The sequence below is a fragment of the Megalops cyprinoides genome, chromosome 24 (genome assembly GCF_013368585.1).
Source record: "Megalops cyprinoides isolate fMegCyp1 chromosome 24, fMegCyp1.pri, whole genome shotgun sequence".
NCBI classification, from domain to species: Eukaryota; Metazoa; Chordata; class Actinopteri; order Elopiformes; family Megalopidae; genus Megalops; species Megalops cyprinoides.
In genome coordinates, this window is record NC_050606.1 from 4,631,846 (window position 1) to 4,652,605 (window position 20,760).

The window sequence follows — 20,760 nt, forward strand, 5'->3', positions numbered from 1 at the left end:
GTTAAATGAAGTGATCAGAATCCGTTAGTTCTTTCCTCATAAGTTCAACGTAAATGATTTCTCCGGTCCAGGGTGGCTTGACAGAATTTAATTCGAAATTCCGAAAAAAGCATGTCTACGCATGTCGTCTCCACATGCGTCCTTTCACACTCACCTCATAGATGTGGTAGAGGTTGGAACCCTCGTCCGGCCAGTAGTGGTAGCACTGCTTGACTCCTTTCTCGGTGAGGGGGGTCAGCATCACGATAACCACACACCCGTTCTCCCACACCATCTGCAGACGAAGAGAGATGGCCGGGGCCATACTGTGACTGCCTAATTACTGCGTGACGGGCCAGGAAAACAGCGCTCACGCCTGCTATTCCAATCCTGCCCAAAGCACAGGGCACACCGCTATTCAAATCATACAGCCTCAGCTGACAGCTGCATTCAAAAATACAAAAAAAAAAAAAAACAAAACTGAAAAAACACAGACAGAAAACTACATTTGGATGAGATGCATTATTTTCCCTGACGCTTTCACACAGCAGCTTTCTTTCATCTTCCAAATAAAAGTGTACATTAGCGCTGGTTTTGTCCAAAGGCGGGCCTGGTTTAGGCTGAGGACACTCACAAACAGAAAGGAATGAAAGACACAAACATTATTATGACATCCGAAAACAGTCAGAACTCGCACACAATGTTCTGGGAGCGGGGAAAAAAAAATGTTTCTGTTTTTTTATGAACAGATTTTCAGGTAGAACAAAATGTTCTGTGTAGATACACACGTTTCTGTAAAAGGATTATTTGCCTTCTTTATGAATATTACATCCCAAAAATGGTGACATGGTTGGTGTACCCCAGTCTAATGAAATATTTTGTTTTGCTAAGTTTTATATTCTCAAACCTTTTTCAGAGACAAATAGACTGGTAGGACTGCAGACGTGTGTAGCCTGTATTTCTTTAAAAAGCTTCTCCTTCCTTGGTATGTTTTCAGTGTATGACAAAAACAGAACCTGTATTTATTACAATTGTGCCTTGGCATTTCAAAGAGTACCATTGTATGAGTGTATTTAATATTATAACAATCTTATGTGCTTCTGGACCATTTAGAAGCCTGCTGAAGCCATCATGAAAAAGAGGAAAGATATGGACATTATGGAAGTGGTGTTGGCGAGAAACTAATTCCTTAGATTCAGCTGTGGAGGTAGATAAAGGCATACACACTATGGTGGAATAATCTCTTAAAATATATAGCAGTCAATTAGGCTTCTTTTACAGAATAAAACAGGGCATTTAAAAGAAAATTATATCAACTATTTGCTTTTAAGCTTCTCTATGCGCACATTAAATTATATATTAACTCTCCATTCACTGTATTCATACCCAACCTATAATTTAAATTCAACTTTTAAATCCAAAACGTCTTGAATCATACTATTAAGATAAAAAAAAACCACAGGATGTTCTCTATAAACTGTAAAATGGTGACATGGTACATAGCAATACTCCTCACCCTTCCCAGAATTCCCCACTAACTGCCAAGCCTTCACCACTGGAACTAACAGACCATTGTGTTCTGACTCCGAATCAGACACATACTAATTAGATACACCAGAACAATATAGGGATGGTTGTAAACTGCCTTTTAGAGTCTAAATCGTTGTTTGGAAGCTCATTTGGCTCGGCGGTGACCGGCCTCTTGAATGGGAGTGAAAAGAAAAGGGAGGGGGGCAGAATTTGAGCAGGGGCTGAGGTAATCACCCCTCGAGCAGAGTGAAAACCCCAGTGAGCAGGGATTAGCCCACTCTCTTTCAAACTGCAGCCGTAGCCCAGCGGGAGATTAGATGGTGAGGAGACCTGGTAGAGTGGCCCCGCCCCCACATCGCTGAATTTGCATACTGAGCAAACGGTTATGTTCGGTGGGCGGAGCTCCAGTGTTAGAAGGCCCCGAGGTTATAATGTGGTTACTGTCCCTGAGAGCGAATGCTGCTTGTCATAAATTCAGTCTTGGTTTAGAAAGTGACATTTTCTCATTTTTTTATAAAAAACAATTACACACTGGACAGAGTGCAAGCCTATTTATTTATCTGCTCTCTTTCCCTTTTCCCCCAGTGTTTGTGTTGACTGAGTTATTCTGTTCTGCATCCTGTCATTTTCCAGGAGATTAGCTTGATCACTTTTTAAGGAGTTGGAAAATCATTTCCCAGCTTATCCCAAACTTGCTCACGTGGGGTTTTTCCGTTTTTTTTTTTTTTTTTTCCATTGTCTCCAGAAAATGTCCACGGTGAAGCTCTGTACAACAACATGTTTGTAAATGGTGCTATCCAAAATGATTGATTGATCGACACATGCCATATATGGACATCACATCAATTTTGACATTGTACACTAATCCTATTTACCTATAAAGTGATATCTTTAAACACAACATTAAAACACTGCGATTGTAGATGAAAATATACCAAAATACCCCAGTTTTACAGTCATAACCACTTGTGCCCACTGCTTAAAAAAAACACTACAAAGTGTTTTCCCTTTGCATGTACTTGTGTGCCAATCAGGTCTGCTGAACGCGAACAAAGCTAACTAGACTGGGGCTGCTTCAACGAAAATGTTTAAATAAAGTGTCATCACACAGTACCGGAAACACAAATGAATCAGTAAGGGCAAAAATAAGCAAGGGATTTCATTTTAAGATTAACCACTCTTATCCGCCATGTTTGCCATTTAACTGGCACCAAATAAGCGCCTGAGAGAAAGGACTACTAGCATATTAGGAATGAAACATCGTGACCGTGAATCAAACTGATAACCCTGCGAGAGGCTCAGGCTCCCTCAGCTGAAATCATTACCAGCCCTCAGTTTCCCCAAATAACACTGTTCTCTACATACTTTGCGCTGCAATGCACTGTTGGACGGGAGACAGAGTGGGTTCCGGAACAGAGTGTGCTTCGGAGGTGTGCTTTACCTGCCAGAAGTCTGCGACGGTGGAGGGGAGAGGGCCCTGGGTGGCGATGTAGGCCGGGTTTCGGGGGTCGTGGTCCATCTGGGCCGGAAACGAGGGGAGAGAGAGATGGCCATGAGCTGATTACCTCCATGAAGACTGATTAACCAATGTCCAATGACAACATAAGCAGATGAGCAGCCTCTTCAGCTCTTCAGCAGAAATGGAGAAGAACCTCGTCTAAGCAGCCTCCAGCAGGCCTCCGTGGAAATTTTTTAAGTTTTAAATATGCTGTGGTTTCAGTTAAATTTTTCTCTGGATTCGGTTGTCTTGCACAGTTCACAAGGTGGCATAAGCAAAGACACAGTTTACAGAAGTAGAACAAAGATTAAATGTAAAGGCTCGAGGGATCAGCAATCCATTAATTCAAGCAAGCAAAAAAAAAAAAAAAAAAAAAAAAAAAATTCATGTGGGTTCACTTGTCTTGCATGGTCCATAAGACAGCATAAACGGAGTCACACAGGTTGCAGAAGTAGAAGAAAAATTACATTTAATGAGGCTTGATGGGCCAGCAACCCATTGCTTTGAGTCTAACATGTAGACCATGCATCGTAAGAAAGTAGAAATATGAAAATAAGTAATACAATAAGATGAAACATCGAAAACACACGCTGGTCAAACAGCCATGCAATAACCGCGCTACCACAGCAATACAACCTGATAACAAACAGCAGCAAGGCTTTCATAACCACCTAGCACATCTTTGTATCCATTTTAGCATAATGAAATGCACTGCATCATTATAAAGGCTTACGTAAACTTCAGCGCGGGAGACACATTTCAGCCTTTAATGCCTTACAGCAGTCTTAGATATCCGCATATACATACTGTATAACTGAACACTGAGATTAATGCATCATATTAAAGAGGCTACACAGTAAAGGGGACAGAGGCAGAGTGACAGACTTCTGTCCTTAATGAGAAGTTCTCCCTTTATTTATTATCATTCTCTTCTTACTATCGGTTTTAATTATGACTGACATAACGGAGCTTGATATATGAATCCGATCAACTTTATTCCGACGCAGGTAAATAAAAAAAGGGCTATTTACTGCTGTTTTCACTTGCACTTAGGTGCAATGTGGCCAATCTGTCTTTTCAACTGTGTGCACAGTGACATTTATATTAGGAGAATCCAGCCATTAATCTGAAAGCATCTGCATACTAAATGTGCTGTTTGACAAAGAATTTACAGCTGTTGGAGACAATGCCTTGCAGTCAATGACTCTGCCAAAGTTAGCTTTATACTGTCCACCCTGGCCTACTGATGTTCCTGAAAGTCTCCCATCTATTGATCAACAGGCCTTAGCATACTCTCTTTTGCCCCAAGATCCAACTACAACAAAGTTATCCCAGTAAAACTATGAAATTAAGTTCCACGTGAGCACTGAGCACCATGATAAGCCAATGCCATTCACATCCTACCATTTTTCATGTGAATTGTACGGAAAATGTAATTACAGGATCAACCAATTTACCTCAGAGCAATTCACAGTACAGACAGATAATTCCGAGACTTGCATACATGAAATTGACATTAACAGTCTGCTGGTCTTTTATGAACTGAAATAATGAAATGTTCAAATTAGCTACTGCTTATACAGAAGATTACACCTTTAACTGAAAACGTAATTACTGTAATAATAAATGTCCATTTTCAAAGGGTTAACATATCAATTAGTGCAACTGTTGTCTGTGAAATTGAACACGAACACGAACACACACACACACACACACACACACACACACACACACACACACACAGCAACAGAAAGAAAATAACTTCACAGGAGATAGCATTGTCTTTGATCCTATTTTTAACAGCTCACTCTCTAGAAAACTATCCTTTAATTTTTTCATCTATGTGTGAAAAATTCTATGAAAAATTCTTAAATCACCCTTACAATGTTATTCATGGTAAAACACATTAATGCATCCACATTCTAAGAGTCATTTGAAAAACAGTTCCAAATTTTGGATATATTACAACGCACATCAGTTGGTTCAACTTTCATACAGTATATGCCATTATGTGCAAATATAACATAATACGTTCTATAAATGCATATGTTGAGAAATATTTTCAACGTTACACCCATAAAACTGTCTATATGAGAGCAGCAAAACTGACATACATTCATAATGCACACATCTTTAAATATACAAATAATATGTACTCATTTGTGGGGGGTTTTGACTTTTGCATTTAACGGGTGCAATTTGCCTTTACACTCATCTCTCTTTGAAAGGGCTTAAAGTCTGAAAATCCAGAGTTATCTTCCAACAGCAACACATCTCAAACACCCCTCACTCCCTGAGTGATACAGCTTAGATGTGACAGACAGAGGGATGTGCTGTCCCTCGCTCACTGTCTGCAGCGGGCGAAGCAGACAGACTCCCAGCACGATTCCTCCGCGTCTCATACGGTGCGCAGGGGAAGCCGACACAGCGCCGGAGTGATGCGGCTCGGCCTCACAGCACAGAGACAGCGAGCTCCCGTCCCGGCTCTCCGATCCGAATGAAAGCCCTGCACTCATTTCACCCCTGGGTACATCAGAAATGCGTGTCTGTAAGGGAACCGGGATGCTAACGCCACCCTCGAAGGTGTACCCCGCACCTCTGCTGAGGGGCTAGCGCGGCTGGCGGAATCTTTCCCGACCCCGGAATTCCGAAGGAAAGATTTAACGATATTTACTTGTGGACGGAACGCTAAATGCAGATGTGACAGGTATAATTATTGCCTCTCGGCTCTGCAGAGCCTCAGACTCGGCACGCTGTAATTACCCAGCCTTTCTGACGCTCTCTGATGGGTCTCCCCCTCCCCCCCCCGGCTGCTCTCAGTCCGCTGTTACTGGGTGGACGAAAAACAGCTGTCTTTTCCTGGTTTCTCTTTCTTGCCCCCTCCCAACCCCCCAAAAAAGAACATGCACCGCAATGGCTTCGTATCTTATTTTGCCAGCATCTGTATTGAGATTAGAGGGCTTTCTTGCAAATGACATAATATGATTACCCACACCCTGTCTTTCACATGCGTTTTAGTCGAGTCCCTAAAGTCAGCAAGAGCCACGGCAACATGAGTCACAGACAGGCCAGCTTCTCAGCCGTCATCATAGCCGAGGGCAGGCCTTAAGTGATCAGTGATCATCCTCTACAGCATCTAGACATCAGATAGCAGTGCGCCATTTTTACTCATCGCGGTGCTAACGTCTGGTTAAATAAGAGCACAGCGCATACTCTGAATCAAGTTTACACTCATTCATATTCACTTTACATCCCAGACAGGGGGCACCTTCTGACAAAAAAATGATACGTTCAATGCAATCCACTTTTTTTTTCATTTTTCAGAAACAAATTCTCCTTTTTTTGATCAGTTGATATCAAACACTGCTACTGTGAAGCATTTCTTCTCAAAGAAGAGTTATGGATGATAGAAAAATTACATTGATGTCTCTTACATCTGTGTGTGTGTGTGTGTGTGTGTGTGTGTGTGTGTGTGTGTGTGTGTGTGTGTGTGTGTGCATATCTGTGTATGTGTATGCAGACAAAACAGACACACACAAACCCATAGGGAAAGCTAGAGCAGAACTGGACTAATACAATAGCATGTTGAATAACTCAAGGTAAATCAGGACTATATTAAATATCTCCACACGTCTATTGTGTTGTGTAGCATGAAGCACAAAGACCTTGCCTTGCTGTGATGTGCAACAGAAAAGCAAACAGAAAATTCATTCATTTCCCACATGGTTTTACGGCTCAGTAGCTTCTTTAAAAAGTGCTGTCATCTGCAGTAAAAATGACCTTGAAATATGTTTTATGAATAATCTTTTCCTTCGATCAGAGCTATTGTGAATCATTCTTGTTTTTTTGTTGGCCAAATTCTTACCCCTGACAATAACGTTCAGCTTAGGAGATACGCACAATGGTAACCCTGCATGCAGATACTCACGATGGGACTGGCGTTAATGTAATCAGAACTGCCTTGGTTATTCTCCACCTTCAGGGTTATCCTGGAGTGGTCATCTGAAATACAAGCGCAGAATTTATGGCATTACTCTCAGAAACTGCAGTTTGTCAGAAAGTTTGGCTTTTTTTTTTTAACCTAACACCATTACATTTTCACACAACTGGACAATCCTTTGAAGAGGAAGCTGAAACTTGGTCATGTACTTGTAGTCGCTACACTTCCAACAGACAAGACTTGTATTGATTTGCTCTGATTAATACTGGGAAACAAACATAAAACAGACCATAAGGAAAGAATCTGATCAATGCTGTCATCAACAAGAAGAGTTAAGAGAAAAAGCACCATCATGTGGGCCATGGATGTTTTAGGACACTCAGGATCATTTAGAAGAACGATACTTAGACTAATGTTGAGACCTGTTCACAGTATAATCTCCCAATAGCTCAGCCATGCCTGCTCTACAGATCAAACAATAGCATGGCATCAGCCCCACAGATGTCGGCTGAACAAAACACACCACCACTGTTAGGCAGAAATACAATGGAGGGCGTGATCACAAGCCATTCTTCACGAAACAGCTCACCTCCCCCGACACGGCGTCTGAGGGAGGAAACATTACAGAGAAATGTCCCACTGCAGCCACCGTACATATGCAGCATGAATGCGCTCCCTGCTTCCTCAAGGTCACAGGAGAGTAGCTGCTAAACATCACACCACAAACAATTTGGCCAGTTTTATTGAGCAGGGGGAAATTCAGGAGTAAAGCAATTGCTACGTATTGAAGAGCTTCTCTTACTCACGCTCAAGCCTTAGGCTCCTGCGGCAGATCCGAGAGACGTTAACAGTTTGTGTTTAAGACCGGCCGACGTCTCTCGGGAACAGCTCGTTCTTAGCGTTTTCTTTTTTTTTATGTCTCATGCAATGTAAGTCTTGTTTAATGGTGAATGTTAAGTAACTTTATTTGCATGAGAAAAGGGCCTGTCTCCCTCCAGCCGGAGGTCTGATGACCCTTAATTTGGCGGGGGCGCGAGACGTGCCCCGGGGCCTTTGATGTGGGACGGAGGGAGGGCACTTACACACGAGCACGGAGTTGGAGCGGTTCTTCTTGGCGTTGCCGTCCCTCTGGGCGATGGTGCTGGCGTTGGGCTCGGCCTGGTAGGCGCACAGCGCCTCCCATTCTTTCTCCAGGCGGTTCTTGTTCTTCAAGTGGTCCTCCATGTAGGACTGCGGACAAAAGGCGCAGACAGGCGGGGCGTGACTCCCACTGAACAACCCAGAGCGTCAAGTAAATAGAGAGAGACTCCAGCAAACAGAGAAGACGATAAAGGGGAAGAGGAAGAAGATGAAGAAGAAGAGGAAGAGGATGAGGAAGAGCAAGAAGAAGATAAAAATAAGAGGAAGAAGAGGAAAAGGAAGAGGAGGAAGAAGATGAATAAAAAGAGGAAGAGGAAGATGACCTGGCCTTCTACGTTAACAGGCTTCAGTGGAACATTAGGATGTTCACTTCAGTTAAAAAACATACGTTAGGAGAAAGATCACAGAGGCAATGTGAGAGTAAATTATATGTAAGTATAATGAATCCCATAATGGGTGGAGCTACCATGTACTCCCAATCACAGACTCATGTGAACCAATCAAAATACTTTCTGGCCAGCTACTGAAAAAAAGTTAAATTCAGAGAATGCCAATTAATTTTCAGTGGGCACAACCTAATTAGAATGCAAACAGATACCCCAATGCACACGCGGCCATATTTAGGACTATTATACTCAAACATGACACGCAATTTAACAGAGACCATTACCTACTTCACTGTGCTCATAATTTAGTAAAGAGAATTGACAGTGATTAACTCCCGGTAATGAGACTGCCATTTCCTCTGAAAAAGTAACTGTAGCCTCCCACAGCCCTCTGGCACTGGAGGCAAAAAGGACCGAGTTCAGTAACTTTCAATAATTGGAAGTCACTGTCTTTTGGGGAGGGATCGATTTTGGAACTCACTGCTGTACCGCTGGTGCGTGTACTCGCTGTTCTGCTGATCTACAGAACAGAGGAGAGTGCTTGGAGGTGCTGTCTGTTTGTCTGAGGTTACAGCATCCTCACCTCCTGGTGAGATCAGCCACAGACAGTTACAGGCCCAGGTGTAGGAAGGCGTGCACACCTTAAACATGCTAAATACTTTTCACAGGGATGTGTGCGCGAATCAGAAAAGTGCAATTTCTCAGGACACATCTGTAGTGAAATTGACAGTAACACAACTGCAGCGATTACCACTCACAAATTTGAAAAGGACAGGTAGAAAAACTGCAGTGCTGTGGTGGTCTTCCAAAAGAAAGAAAAAAAAAGGCACCTCATTGCGGAGAGTTCTTTGCAAGTAGCTGTGGAAAAGCAAATGTGGTTGTGATTTAAGGCAGAAATAAAGAAAAGATATAAATATTCTCACTCAGAGCACAGCACCTCTTTCTTACTGCCCAATTTCTTCGTCTGAAAGAGTAAAAGTACCTGAAAGTGTGACGCATTAAAACGCTGATGAAACAGTGAGTTTCTGGGCCTGTGATAGACTGGGACAGGACACTGTCTTTGAGTGCTTAAATTCTGCAGTCTACCTCTCTTACTGTGCAGCAGGGCTTTAAAGCTGAGCAGAGCTGTAGTGGATGGTCAGTATTTTTTGCCTGGCCCATCCCCTGTTACAGCCCACATGACCTTGACATTTAATGGAAAGACTGTATCTCGGGGTGGGCGTGTAGCACAGTGGTAAAGAGCAAGGCTTGTAACTGAACGGTTGCTGGTTCGATTCCCTGCTGGGGCACTTTTGTTATACCCTTGGACAAGGTACTTACTTGCCCCAGTAAATATCCAGTTGCATAAATGGATAACATGTAACCTATGTAAATCACTCTCAATTAAAGTGTCTGCTAAACGACAATAATGTGGTGTAGTGTAATGAGGCAGCCCCATGCCTGCCTGAATGAAGACTCTGCAGTAATGTTAAATTACATTGCAAACACTCTTAACTAGCAAAACCTGCATGCTGTTTCTTTTTTCATTTCTTTTTTTATTTAACCCACTTATACAGTTAGTTATTGAGGCTATTTGGATTAAGTACCTTGCCCAAAGGTGCAGCAGTGGCCCAGAGTTATGGTCCTTGGTCTTTATCCCTACACCACACCGTAGGGCCAGGGACCTGCTGCCATAAGACAAACTGATCACAATGTGCAAGTGTGACTATAATCATGCCTGATCAAAATATCACTGTTTGGGCCTTTTTTATTTTCCTAATATAACTGTCAGGGGGCTGGATGTCATTCACCCTTGACAGAAATCAGGCTTCGCTATCCTCTTACTGACATGGAGAAGTAGGTCCTCATACACACAATGTGATGCTTTCAGGGCGCAGATTACATTCAGCAACACTTAATCCTCACACTCGCACGGCTGCAAATGAGCATTTATTAAATTATACACCGCCTCTGAATCTGTCGAAAAGGGCTCCACGTACACGTATATGAATACATATACATTTTTTGAGGGCCGAAATCCATGACCCCTTATGCGATGTGGTTCTTATCTAAGTCCAAGCTTCATCCTGGACCACAGCTCCCCCCCCCAACCACCCCCCCTCCTCGCTAATGCCAAAGTAATGGGGTTTTGTAATGTGTAAAGGGATTATTGCAATCCAATCAGGAGGTGCTGAGATCACTGTGTGGCAGGCAAACACTCGTTAATCCCCTTTGGCCCAGTTTACAGCTGCCAAAGGTGCTCGGTGAATTCAGAATGAAATAGCGCCGCAGAGGCAGCTGTGACGTATTGGGACCCGGTGGCGGGTTTGAATTTCCCAGGGCCTCCATTTTTTTTTTTTTGGGGGGGGGGGTAGAAAAACCAGGATGCCACACAAGATTAAACACCGATGTATCACACGAGGCTCCTCCATTTTTCCATATCGCATGCTTCTAAAGATACCCTGGCTGAAAATATAGAGGGAGAGTACTAAGAGAAAGTAGGATTAAGCTTTGCAGCCTCCAAAAATAATCATTCTTAAGACAATCTTCTATTAGAATAATTAAACAGCATGTTTCATACAAATTCATGGCATTACACAGTACACATCAGTACAGTCAGATGCTATATAAATTCACAGCAATGTCGAAAAACCCTAATCTCTATGGACTCAGCATAATCTATACCACTTACTCGTCCAGCAACAAAAGACAAGATAATGTGGTTTACGTAGACAGAAAGTTAATCCTCTTAAGACAAACCAATTCACAGGCAGGGGCTTCATGTGAAATTAGATTCTGAACAAGTAGCATGGGACAAACTGATTCCTTAAAGCAGAAATGGCAAACTGAAACATATGGAATCTTCTTCTTACTCTTCTTCAAAATGTCAAAATCTGAAATGGACCACAGCACATTTTTTTGCGCCTTGCCTATTTCTTACAGTACATTTTTGGAAAGGACACCAATATACCATCAAGAATCTTGACCTCATTACTTAAATTCTGACTGTTGAATAGACTACATTCCTGCACAAATGGAAAAAAATGTCACGGCCTCTTTGCTTCTTTGTTCTGGGGTGGCTTCCAACATTATCAGACAGTGACTGACATACACCTGCATGGTGTTCATATGTCATCTCAGAAAGCAGCTCTTTCACTCAACCACATCCCCGCTCACCCAACTCAAGAGATTTTTCTACCTTCAAACTTAGGATTTAACACTGTGTAGTTGCACATCACCATTAGTCTGACAGTTGATAGAAGCATGACAAGATTCAGAATATGTAGCAATGAAGAGCGAGCATGATCTGCCGTGCTATTATTCAGCTCTAGCATGGGAGGTATACAACGGTTTTCAGTCACTCGACTATCAGTACCATCTAATATTTTGGCATCTTGATTAATTGAAAACACTATCCCTGGTGAAATGTGTGCTGTGTGCCATCAACAGTCTGACAAGGATGGAGGGCTCACAGCTCACAACAGTTGTGTGAGGAAGCAGACCACTTCTGTAATCATTCAAAGCCTTGACCCATCCTGCCACTGTAACCATGAATTACAATCCTGCAACTGTCAGTAGGTGTTCTCCCCTTTAGGGGGCCAAAGCTCCAAAGTAAAACATAAACTTCCATTTGCTCTGTTAGTGGGTCAGGCTATATACAGTAATATATACGCCGCAGGAGCTAAACTGTGAAATCCAGGGTGAGAGGAAAGCTTTGGGCCTGCACCAGGAATGAAGCTGTACACTCACAAATGAAGCAGGAAGTGGAGAGGCCAGGCTACTATGACCTAATATTTGTGTAGTTTTGGCTCATCAGAATAAGTCATGCTGGTGAAAACTGGAATCTATCCCTGTGTCAGAGAGTGGATCGCTTCTTTATGGCAGTCAATCGCATGCGGAAGGCAAACTACACAGACGCCTAACGTAACAATAAGCTTGTGGTTCTGCAGTTGATGGGAGAGCTGTCCATGGTCCTGAAACCTCATTTGCTCTCACAGGATTTCTCCGCATTATCAGGAACAAAGGCAGGTCTGCCGAGATCCAACATACAGAGACGGCGCGTCATGAATTTCGCAAGGAGAGGGCAAAGTGATAGGGGGAAAGAAAATTAACAGATGTCTGCCCATCAAAACGGTTCAAAATGCCTTCTGATCCATTTTTTGATCCCTGCACGGCCCAGATAAAAAGGGCATAAACATATCGGCTCATCATCTGACCGGCTGACAATCAGACGCAGGAGAACACGCGCAGGGGCGGGTGCGGGGGGGCATGTGATGTTTTCATTACGTGACCGGAGAAAGGCGGCGGCTCGATTTCTATTCTGCATACAGAGGCAGAGAGAGAGAAAGAACGCCACGAGAGCCTGACACAGATCACCGCTGTATAAATGCCACGGAGCTCACGTCAGAGCCAGGCTGCCCGCCTACGCCTCCTCTCCGCGGGACCTCTGTCCGCTCTGCACCGGGACGGCCTCACCCTGCCCTCTGGTGCCACGCAGCGCAGTGTCAGAGGGCACCACCAAAAGAGCCCGTGTGCGCTCAGGGAGCAGACTGCTTAATAAAAGAAGGGACGATAGTGCAGTGGGGCCATCTCTCTGTCCTTTCCCGTGGTGTGGGAGTCTGCTTTCAGGACTCCCTCCCTTTAACTCCGTCCTGCCAGACTTCTGTATCCATCAGCCCTTCTTAAAACCTGTTAACAGCGGGATTGTGCCATGGCACTGATAATACCGCCATAAGATGTGTAAATTAGACAATTATTACCAAATTTACTCACAAGATGCGTGAATAAGCATGTTGTTACAGATGCTACCAGCAGGAGAAGTGTGAATAAGGGTGCTGTTAATGACACTACTGGAATAAAATGTGTGAATAAGCAAGTTATTACCGACACTTTCGGCACAAAATCTGACACGTGAATAAGTGTGTTATTACCGACACTTTTGGCACCAGATATGTGTATAAGCAATTATTACTGATACAACTGGCACATGATGCATGAACAAGACAGTTATTACTGACAGTATTGGCATGACAGTCACACACGGTTGGCAGTGTGGCATAGTGGTAAAGAGCACGGCTCATAACCCAATGATTGCTGGTTCGATTCCCTGCTGAGGCACAGCTGCTGTACCCTTGGGCAAGGTACTTTGCCCAGAATCAGTAAGTAGAATTGCCTCAGCAAATATCCAGCTGTATAAATGGATCACACCCCAAAAAAACTGTAACCTACGTAAGCTGATCTGGATAAGAGCGTCTGCTAAATGCCAGGAACGTAATGAGAGGTGGGGAGACGGATCAGAGCACAGACACACAGAGAGGCGGGAGAGACGGAGAGAGGCGACGAGCGCTCACCAGGATCATGTGACCGGTGGAGATGTCCATGTTGGACTGCACGGGCTCCTCGCACCAGGAGGAGGTGCTGCTGCGGGCCGAGGGGCTGGGGATGGGCCCGTCGCTGAACTGCGAGGAGACGCTGTTGATGCGGGAGGAGTGCAGCGGCTCGGGACGCTCCGACGTGCGAACCGCCATGCGCTGCCGGCAGAGCTCCTGCGGGGGCGGGGAGGCGGAGGGGGGAGAACACCGCTTAGCATCCCGCTCTGACACAGCATGGGAAACCTTCCCTCCACATAGCCATCTTAGCTATATATATATTATACACAACTATACACAATATTGTCAATATTACAACAGACAAATCTGGGTGTATCAAAAAGCAAAAACTGTCAATGAAAGTTTCAAAGTCAACATTCAACATTTACAACAATATTAGCCAAATACAGTATTATTGATCATAGCTGTCTCTGTTTTATTATTAGTACCATGCGCTTGATAAAATGTCAAAAGAAAACTTTAGTTTGAGATCATATAAAAACAGGACTGGGGTAACTGGCTGAGATGAAGACAATTTTCCATCTATCTGTTACAGGTTATTTCTTACCTCATTTCTCACTCTTGTCCCCCTCAAGTCCCACTGATTTGGGATCAGTCAAATTTATCATAACCCTGGAAATTAGCTTTGACTATGCATGTCTTATGAACACGCCCTCATTCTCCACAAATACACACACACACTCTGGGCTGCATAATGTTTCACATTTGTATCATTGTAAAGAATACTCAGCACTCTTGAGGACACACACTTTAATTCAGCAATGGAGGATATGAGGACGAGACATGACACAGTCCCACATATAGCATCTCTGACCATAAAATACAACTCATGATAAACCCAATGCATAAAATAAGAACAGTAAAAAAACAGAAATTTAACTTATAATGATAATACTTTATAACTATAATGACAATGGTAACTATACCAACGAGTTAACACTTAATAAAGCAAATCAACATTTTATGATTTTCAGCTGTTACCTTCAGCTGAAATCTTTATTAGATCTGAAATGATCACATGAACAATGTGATCAGCGCAACCAAGAATTTAAAAATTGTCTGCTGTGCAGATATAAATCTTGCAAAATATGGACCATCTAACGTTCCCAAAGTCACCCAAGCAAACACATGCATCTAGTTTTAAAAAGAGCAAAGCACTGCCTCTCCTCAGTCTGACTGCAGTGTGTTTGATGCTAACACCTGAGTCGAAATCCTCAAATATGAGCATACTACAGGCCTCTCTCTTCAAATGGCAGTCCCACACAGGAAAGGGAAAGTGACTAGCACATAACAGGAGGTCAGGAGAATGGTGCACTGCTGTTCCCTATGTGATAACCCCAGAAAATCTGTGACGTGTTATTCTGTACCTGATTATCCCAGAGCACTGTGACATGCCTCCTTCCGTGTGCTGATCACTAAATTCTCCAACCTGCCCCTCCCCATGCAATAATCCATAAATGCTCTGACCTGCCTTACTCTATATAATCCCAGAGCATTGTAGACTACCTACCCCTATGTAATGATCCCAGAACTCTGTAGACTGCCTATTCCTATGTAATGATCCCAGAACACTGTAGACTGCCTATTCCTATGTAATGATCCCAGAACTCTGTAGACTGCCTATTCCTATGTAATGATCCCAGAACACTGTAGACTGCCTTTCCCCATGAGACAATGCCAGACGACTGTAGACTGTCTTCCACTACATGACAACTGTACGCTGCACCTCAGCATTCCTTTTTACGGCAAAATGCAAAAGATTCCTTGTCTGTTACGTTCTGGAGGGGCTCCATGATCCATCAAACCAAATGAAGAAAGGCCTGGTTCCAGTAAGCATCATGGCAGATGCTCTTTCCAAGGCACACAGAGGAGCTGACTTCCACTAATCTCCATTCTGTGGGCAGTCAGATCAGTGACTTTGTGAGATTGTCCATTGAGCCAAGGATGAAAAATATACTCCAGAATTTATCTGAAAGACTCACACATCCCCCCAACACCCCGCCGAAATACTGAACAACCAGTAATCTACATATCAAATACACAAGGCAGCACAATGGTAAATATGAGCAGAGTGGCATGGTGAATCACGATTTATGTCTTATCGATTTTCATTCATATGCATTTGATTAGTCATTAATTCACATATAATGTGATGTACCTGTTTTAAAGAGCTTATTAAAGTGTGCTACACAAGATGAAAATGAATGCATCTTTAACGCGTTTGAAGAGAGACTATCATAATGGACCATAATGACCACAATGGACCAATTACTGCTGTAAATGTACTACTCCTTACCACTTTGTCTCGGTCTAAAATGGATATATCCCAATCTCAACACGCTGTCCTGAAATCTGTAAACAGTCATTCAAAGAATCATATTTCTGAACCTACTGGAATAAAAACGTTGGAACATTTCTATTTTGTAAATAAAGAGCAGTGTGCACAGAAATGAGAGAGCAAATGAATAAACAGCCCAGGGGATCAGGAGATAGTATTAAAACACCAGTGAGCCCTGTCCTTTGCAGAAAAGCACTCTGCAAGCCCATTTAGAAGTGAGAAGTATCTTATTTTGGATCAGCGCCTTTTAAAAGTGAATATGGCTCCATTCACACCTCATGGACCCCTCTCACTAAAGATAAGCCCCATGCCATTCATTCTCTACCCCTCACAGACCTCTGGCCCGACTGGGAGGCGCCCTGAATGATCGAGAATGCTTTATTTCCCAAAATAAAAATCATTAGACTACAAGCTATTGTGGTTCAAGCTTAAAAAATATGGTGCATAACACTGTTTGCTGTTTTAGCCAAAAGACCTTAAGATGCACTGTGATTTGTAAAGGTTAGTGCTGCTTTGTTTAAAAGGGAATGTGACTTTTATATTGGTATGCACCACTCCATTGTCAATACGACTCAAAGAAAATAGAGCAAAACATTACTAGTAAAAAATTTCTTGTTTTAAGCTACAAAGCTGTTCAAATGTCCAAATATTCTCTACTTAGAAGGCAATTGAGTTTTACAAAGTTATAGATTTCTGTTGCTAGATCGCGTGGGTATCGGTATTTGGCTGCACATGTTGGACCTACGTTAACCAACAGACAGAAGCAATCAATCCAATGCAATCAACTGTCCAGGTGGTTTTAAGGGACATAAGACCAGAATGCTCTGTAGCATACACACACCCACACAAACATATATTTGCACAGATAAATGCACATACTCACTTATGCATCCTCACACACATATTTGTGCACATGCACCCTTTAAATTTCTTTTAAGCGTGAGTAATTTCACAGTTGTGAAGAAGTGGTATAAATTTTATTTTCTGTCATGATGAGGTATTTCATAGGGCATTTAAGTCACACTTTACTGTATTTATTTTATATTGTGTTACTGGACGCATCTCTCCACGTTTGTTTGCAAAGCAACTGCTGTGGAATCTATCGAATTTTATCAGCTCCCTCCATTATCCCGGTGCTCTCAGCTTCACATAAAGACCACCCTTCCATAACCGATCATGTCAATGTGCTCAGGAGTGCCTTCACGATTACATTCTTCATATGCTTTATCTATTTAGAAAAGATTCATTGTTTGAAGACAGCAATCTCATAATGGTCTATTGATAGAGTCTGCTTTATCTGAGCAAAGAATATCTCCATTATTTTCAGCAGAATTGAAATTTTAACTCATTGTTTGATTTAGACCACTAGAGTCAAACAAGGAGCCGTTTCCATATAGATTAGAAAGTGAAAAACAAAAGGTGCAAACAGACTTGTTGATAAGGTGTTGGATGGTACATCAATTTTCCGCCTCATTCATGCTGCATGTTTTTTTTGATATGAATTTGTGATTATACCGATAATGCTGAATAACTGAGGTAGTACAAGCTTCTCAAAAGTAATCCAGTGAATTTTAATGATAGAGGGAAAGTCTTTTCAAATGCTACTCCACTTTTGAGGAGGACAAGTTTGAATTTTCCATAATAGAGGCTCTCAATAATGATAGCAATCCATACAAGAACAATAGTGACAACTACAACTCAAACATTCCACAGCAATTCCAGAACCAGGCAAAACTCAAACATTCCACAGCAGCTCAACCTTCACGACTGATACTAGTAATGAGATTCTGACACAAACAGTCTTGGAATTTAAAGAGGTATGGAGTATTTACTGCGAAATGTGGTCACTAAGAAGAAATACAGAAACAGAAGAAATACAGCGAGATGCATTCTAAGGACACAAAACCGCCACAAAACACACACAGTGTAATATTTCACTGTGGTTAACGAAAGCTGCATTTTTGCCCTCAGGGCTTAAAAAGCAGAAAAACACAAGTTCAATGCTGATAAGCTGAGTCAAGTTCACGCGGCGGAGGGCTAGGAGTCAGAGCATGGCGCGACTCTGCAATTCATCACCGCGAGTTAGCGGAGCGTCTCTAAAGAGCGGGCGGGCGCAGCCGTGCTCGCACTCCCGCGGCCCTTCGCTGCATTAATAACGGGCTGCTAATGGGGATGGCGACAGGCCGGACTCAGACTGGGCGGTGCTGTTTTCGCGCCGCCCAAGACTCGTGAACGCAGGGGGGGGCCTCGCCAGGGCTCGCCCCTGGAGCAAAGCGAAGCGGCGGCCAGACGACAAGCGCGGTCTGGCGAGGGAGAGGGAGAGAGAGAGACGCGTGAAAGCAGAGAAGCCGTCTGCAGCCCCTAACACCTGCCAGGGGCTCAGACGGGTCACTGCCATCTCTGCCCTGACTGCACAGAGGACCACAGGCAAACCATTTACAGCACGACTGCCACACAGTTCACCTGCGATTCAGACTACTGACGGCATACTTTAATGGGAATCATACAACAAATACTGTTTGGGGGGGTGGTGTGTGCTACTGCAGTTCATGAATACATGTCTATAGCTACACAAAGACAAAGACAAACACACACACACACACGATTTTATACATACAAATACTGTACTGTGACTGGCTCTGATGGAAATCTAACGATGAGGTTCGCTATCTTGCAAACAGACACTTGGGAAATGAGCTCCGTAACAGAAGGGTCCCATCGCAGTTTGAAATTCATTCAATCATTTGTTTAAAAAAGATCATTGTGAATTCTGTTCAAAACTACATTCACTGACTTACAATTATATATACAATTACAATGATATAATATAGCTTCCTATAGTATTTATTTGTATTAGTATTGTATTAGTTCCTTTTTTATCGGTTTCCTTCAGCTTACTGAAACGCTGACGCGTACTTCAACATTTATTTCCATACAGCAAGGTGGTCCCTCCACTCCCTCTACTCATAACTCCTACTTTGTTCTGTCAGTTCGGTACACCACTGTGTGGCTGTAGTTTTATCTAAATAAGTTTACTTCTTGTAATATACAGAGATTACACATATGAATGATGTACCGATAAAGATTAACTGACATGATATTAAATTCAATGTTAATACATTCATTTCATAAAGCTGCCACCTCCTAGCTAACAAAGATAATACTCTTCCCATCTTTACCCACACAAAATGAGACCCCTAATATGCATGCTGTATTTAGTTACCAGCATACCGACATGAACAACCACATCCCAAAAGCAAGCTCAGAGTTTTTCTGAGTCTGTTCTGAAGGTCTGTGACTGTGTTCTAAAGGGATATGAGCTTGTTCTAAAGGGCTGTGAGTTCTAAAGGGTGGTGACAGCAGCGGGCTTGACATGGGTTTAGGTAATACCTGTTTGCTGTTAAAAAAGAGACAGAACATAAAGTCTATATCCAAGGTTTGTGCATGGGAAAATACCATATTATTTCATAGTCTTACTACAAAGTAATGAAAGAAGACTTTACAGAGGTGAAATCAAGTATGAGCAGTATTTAACACATCATCTTGGCACAACCAACCAACCAACTAACCACACACACACACACACACACGTCCCTCACTTACAGAGACACACATACAATACAATACACACATGCACGCACGCACGCACGCACGCACGCACGCACGCACACACAAACACACACACACACACACACAAAATGAGAGTGTCAAATAATACAAGTTATGAAGGCTGTTTGCACATTCGATAAATTGAATGCAAATATTTCTTGGAAATGGAGCGTTAAAAAAAAATCTCCCATTCGAACACTCGAGTGAAAAGCTCACCTCATTATAAAATCAATATCCCCTGAACCACTCTGCCTCTAAAATGGCTGGGGAAGTAGGGTCAGACAGTGAGATTTAAACTATTTCCTCGTGTAAAAGGCACACTTTTAATTATGGATTACTTTCATTAGAAGCCTCAGCAGGACATTTTGGTCCTGTTAATTATACCAGCCAAGACACAGCAATGCAAATGACTGATCTATTTGCAGACTACTGTTAACCTTTTAACAAAACTGCACAGTGCACTTCTAATTAGTCACTCGAAAAAAGAAAAAAAAAGTGCAGCGGTTGCATTTTATTGCACAGTAGAAGAATGTTACCCAGTGTGCAATTATAATTGAAAATGACTTAAATGTATTTGTCCTTACTTTAATAGGCGTTATGTACATAAAGTGAAAAACAGGCAAGGCCAACAGGTTCAGAAATTAAAGTGTATTAAAACTTTCCCCTCTGAGGATAAGACAGAACTGCCAAACAAGGACATTATACTTGTCCATAACAAGGTTTTTCTTTTTCTAAGTGTTTCTTTTGTAGGAAGAAAAAAAGTTTTCCCTCAGCCAGTACCTACACTACAAACAACCTGCTACATTTTGGTAGGCTACACTTACATAAAAACCTGTTTCACAAAATCTATTAGACTACAATTCTGAACACTGAACAAGTCACGCACATCACAATATATTTTTTAAATAAACAATAAGAATTCATGTTTATACATCATGATCTAAATCATAATATAAAGAATATAATCTAAT

The 20,760-nt window shown here is 42.4% G+C and overlaps 1 protein-coding gene across 1 annotated transcript in view; it reads right to left on the minus strand.

The window, feature by feature from the left end:
• The window catches only part of LOC118771197 (receptor-type tyrosine-protein phosphatase N2-like), a 151,644-nt gene that overhangs the window by 12,537 nt on the left and 118,347 nt on the right, over positions 1–20,760 (minus strand). Inside the window, exons 14-18 of the mRNA XM_036519106.1 lie at positions 13,804–13,998; positions 8,030–8,177; positions 6,936–7,009; positions 2,951–3,028; positions 155–274 (exon numbers count right to left, since the gene is read on the minus strand). Of these exons, the coding sequence (XP_036374999.1) occupies positions 155–274; positions 2,951–3,028; positions 6,936–7,009; positions 8,030–8,177; positions 13,804–13,998 (615 nt within the window). The remainder of the gene's footprint in view (positions 1–154; positions 275–2,950; positions 3,029–6,935; positions 7,010–8,029; positions 8,178–13,803; positions 13,999–20,760) is intronic.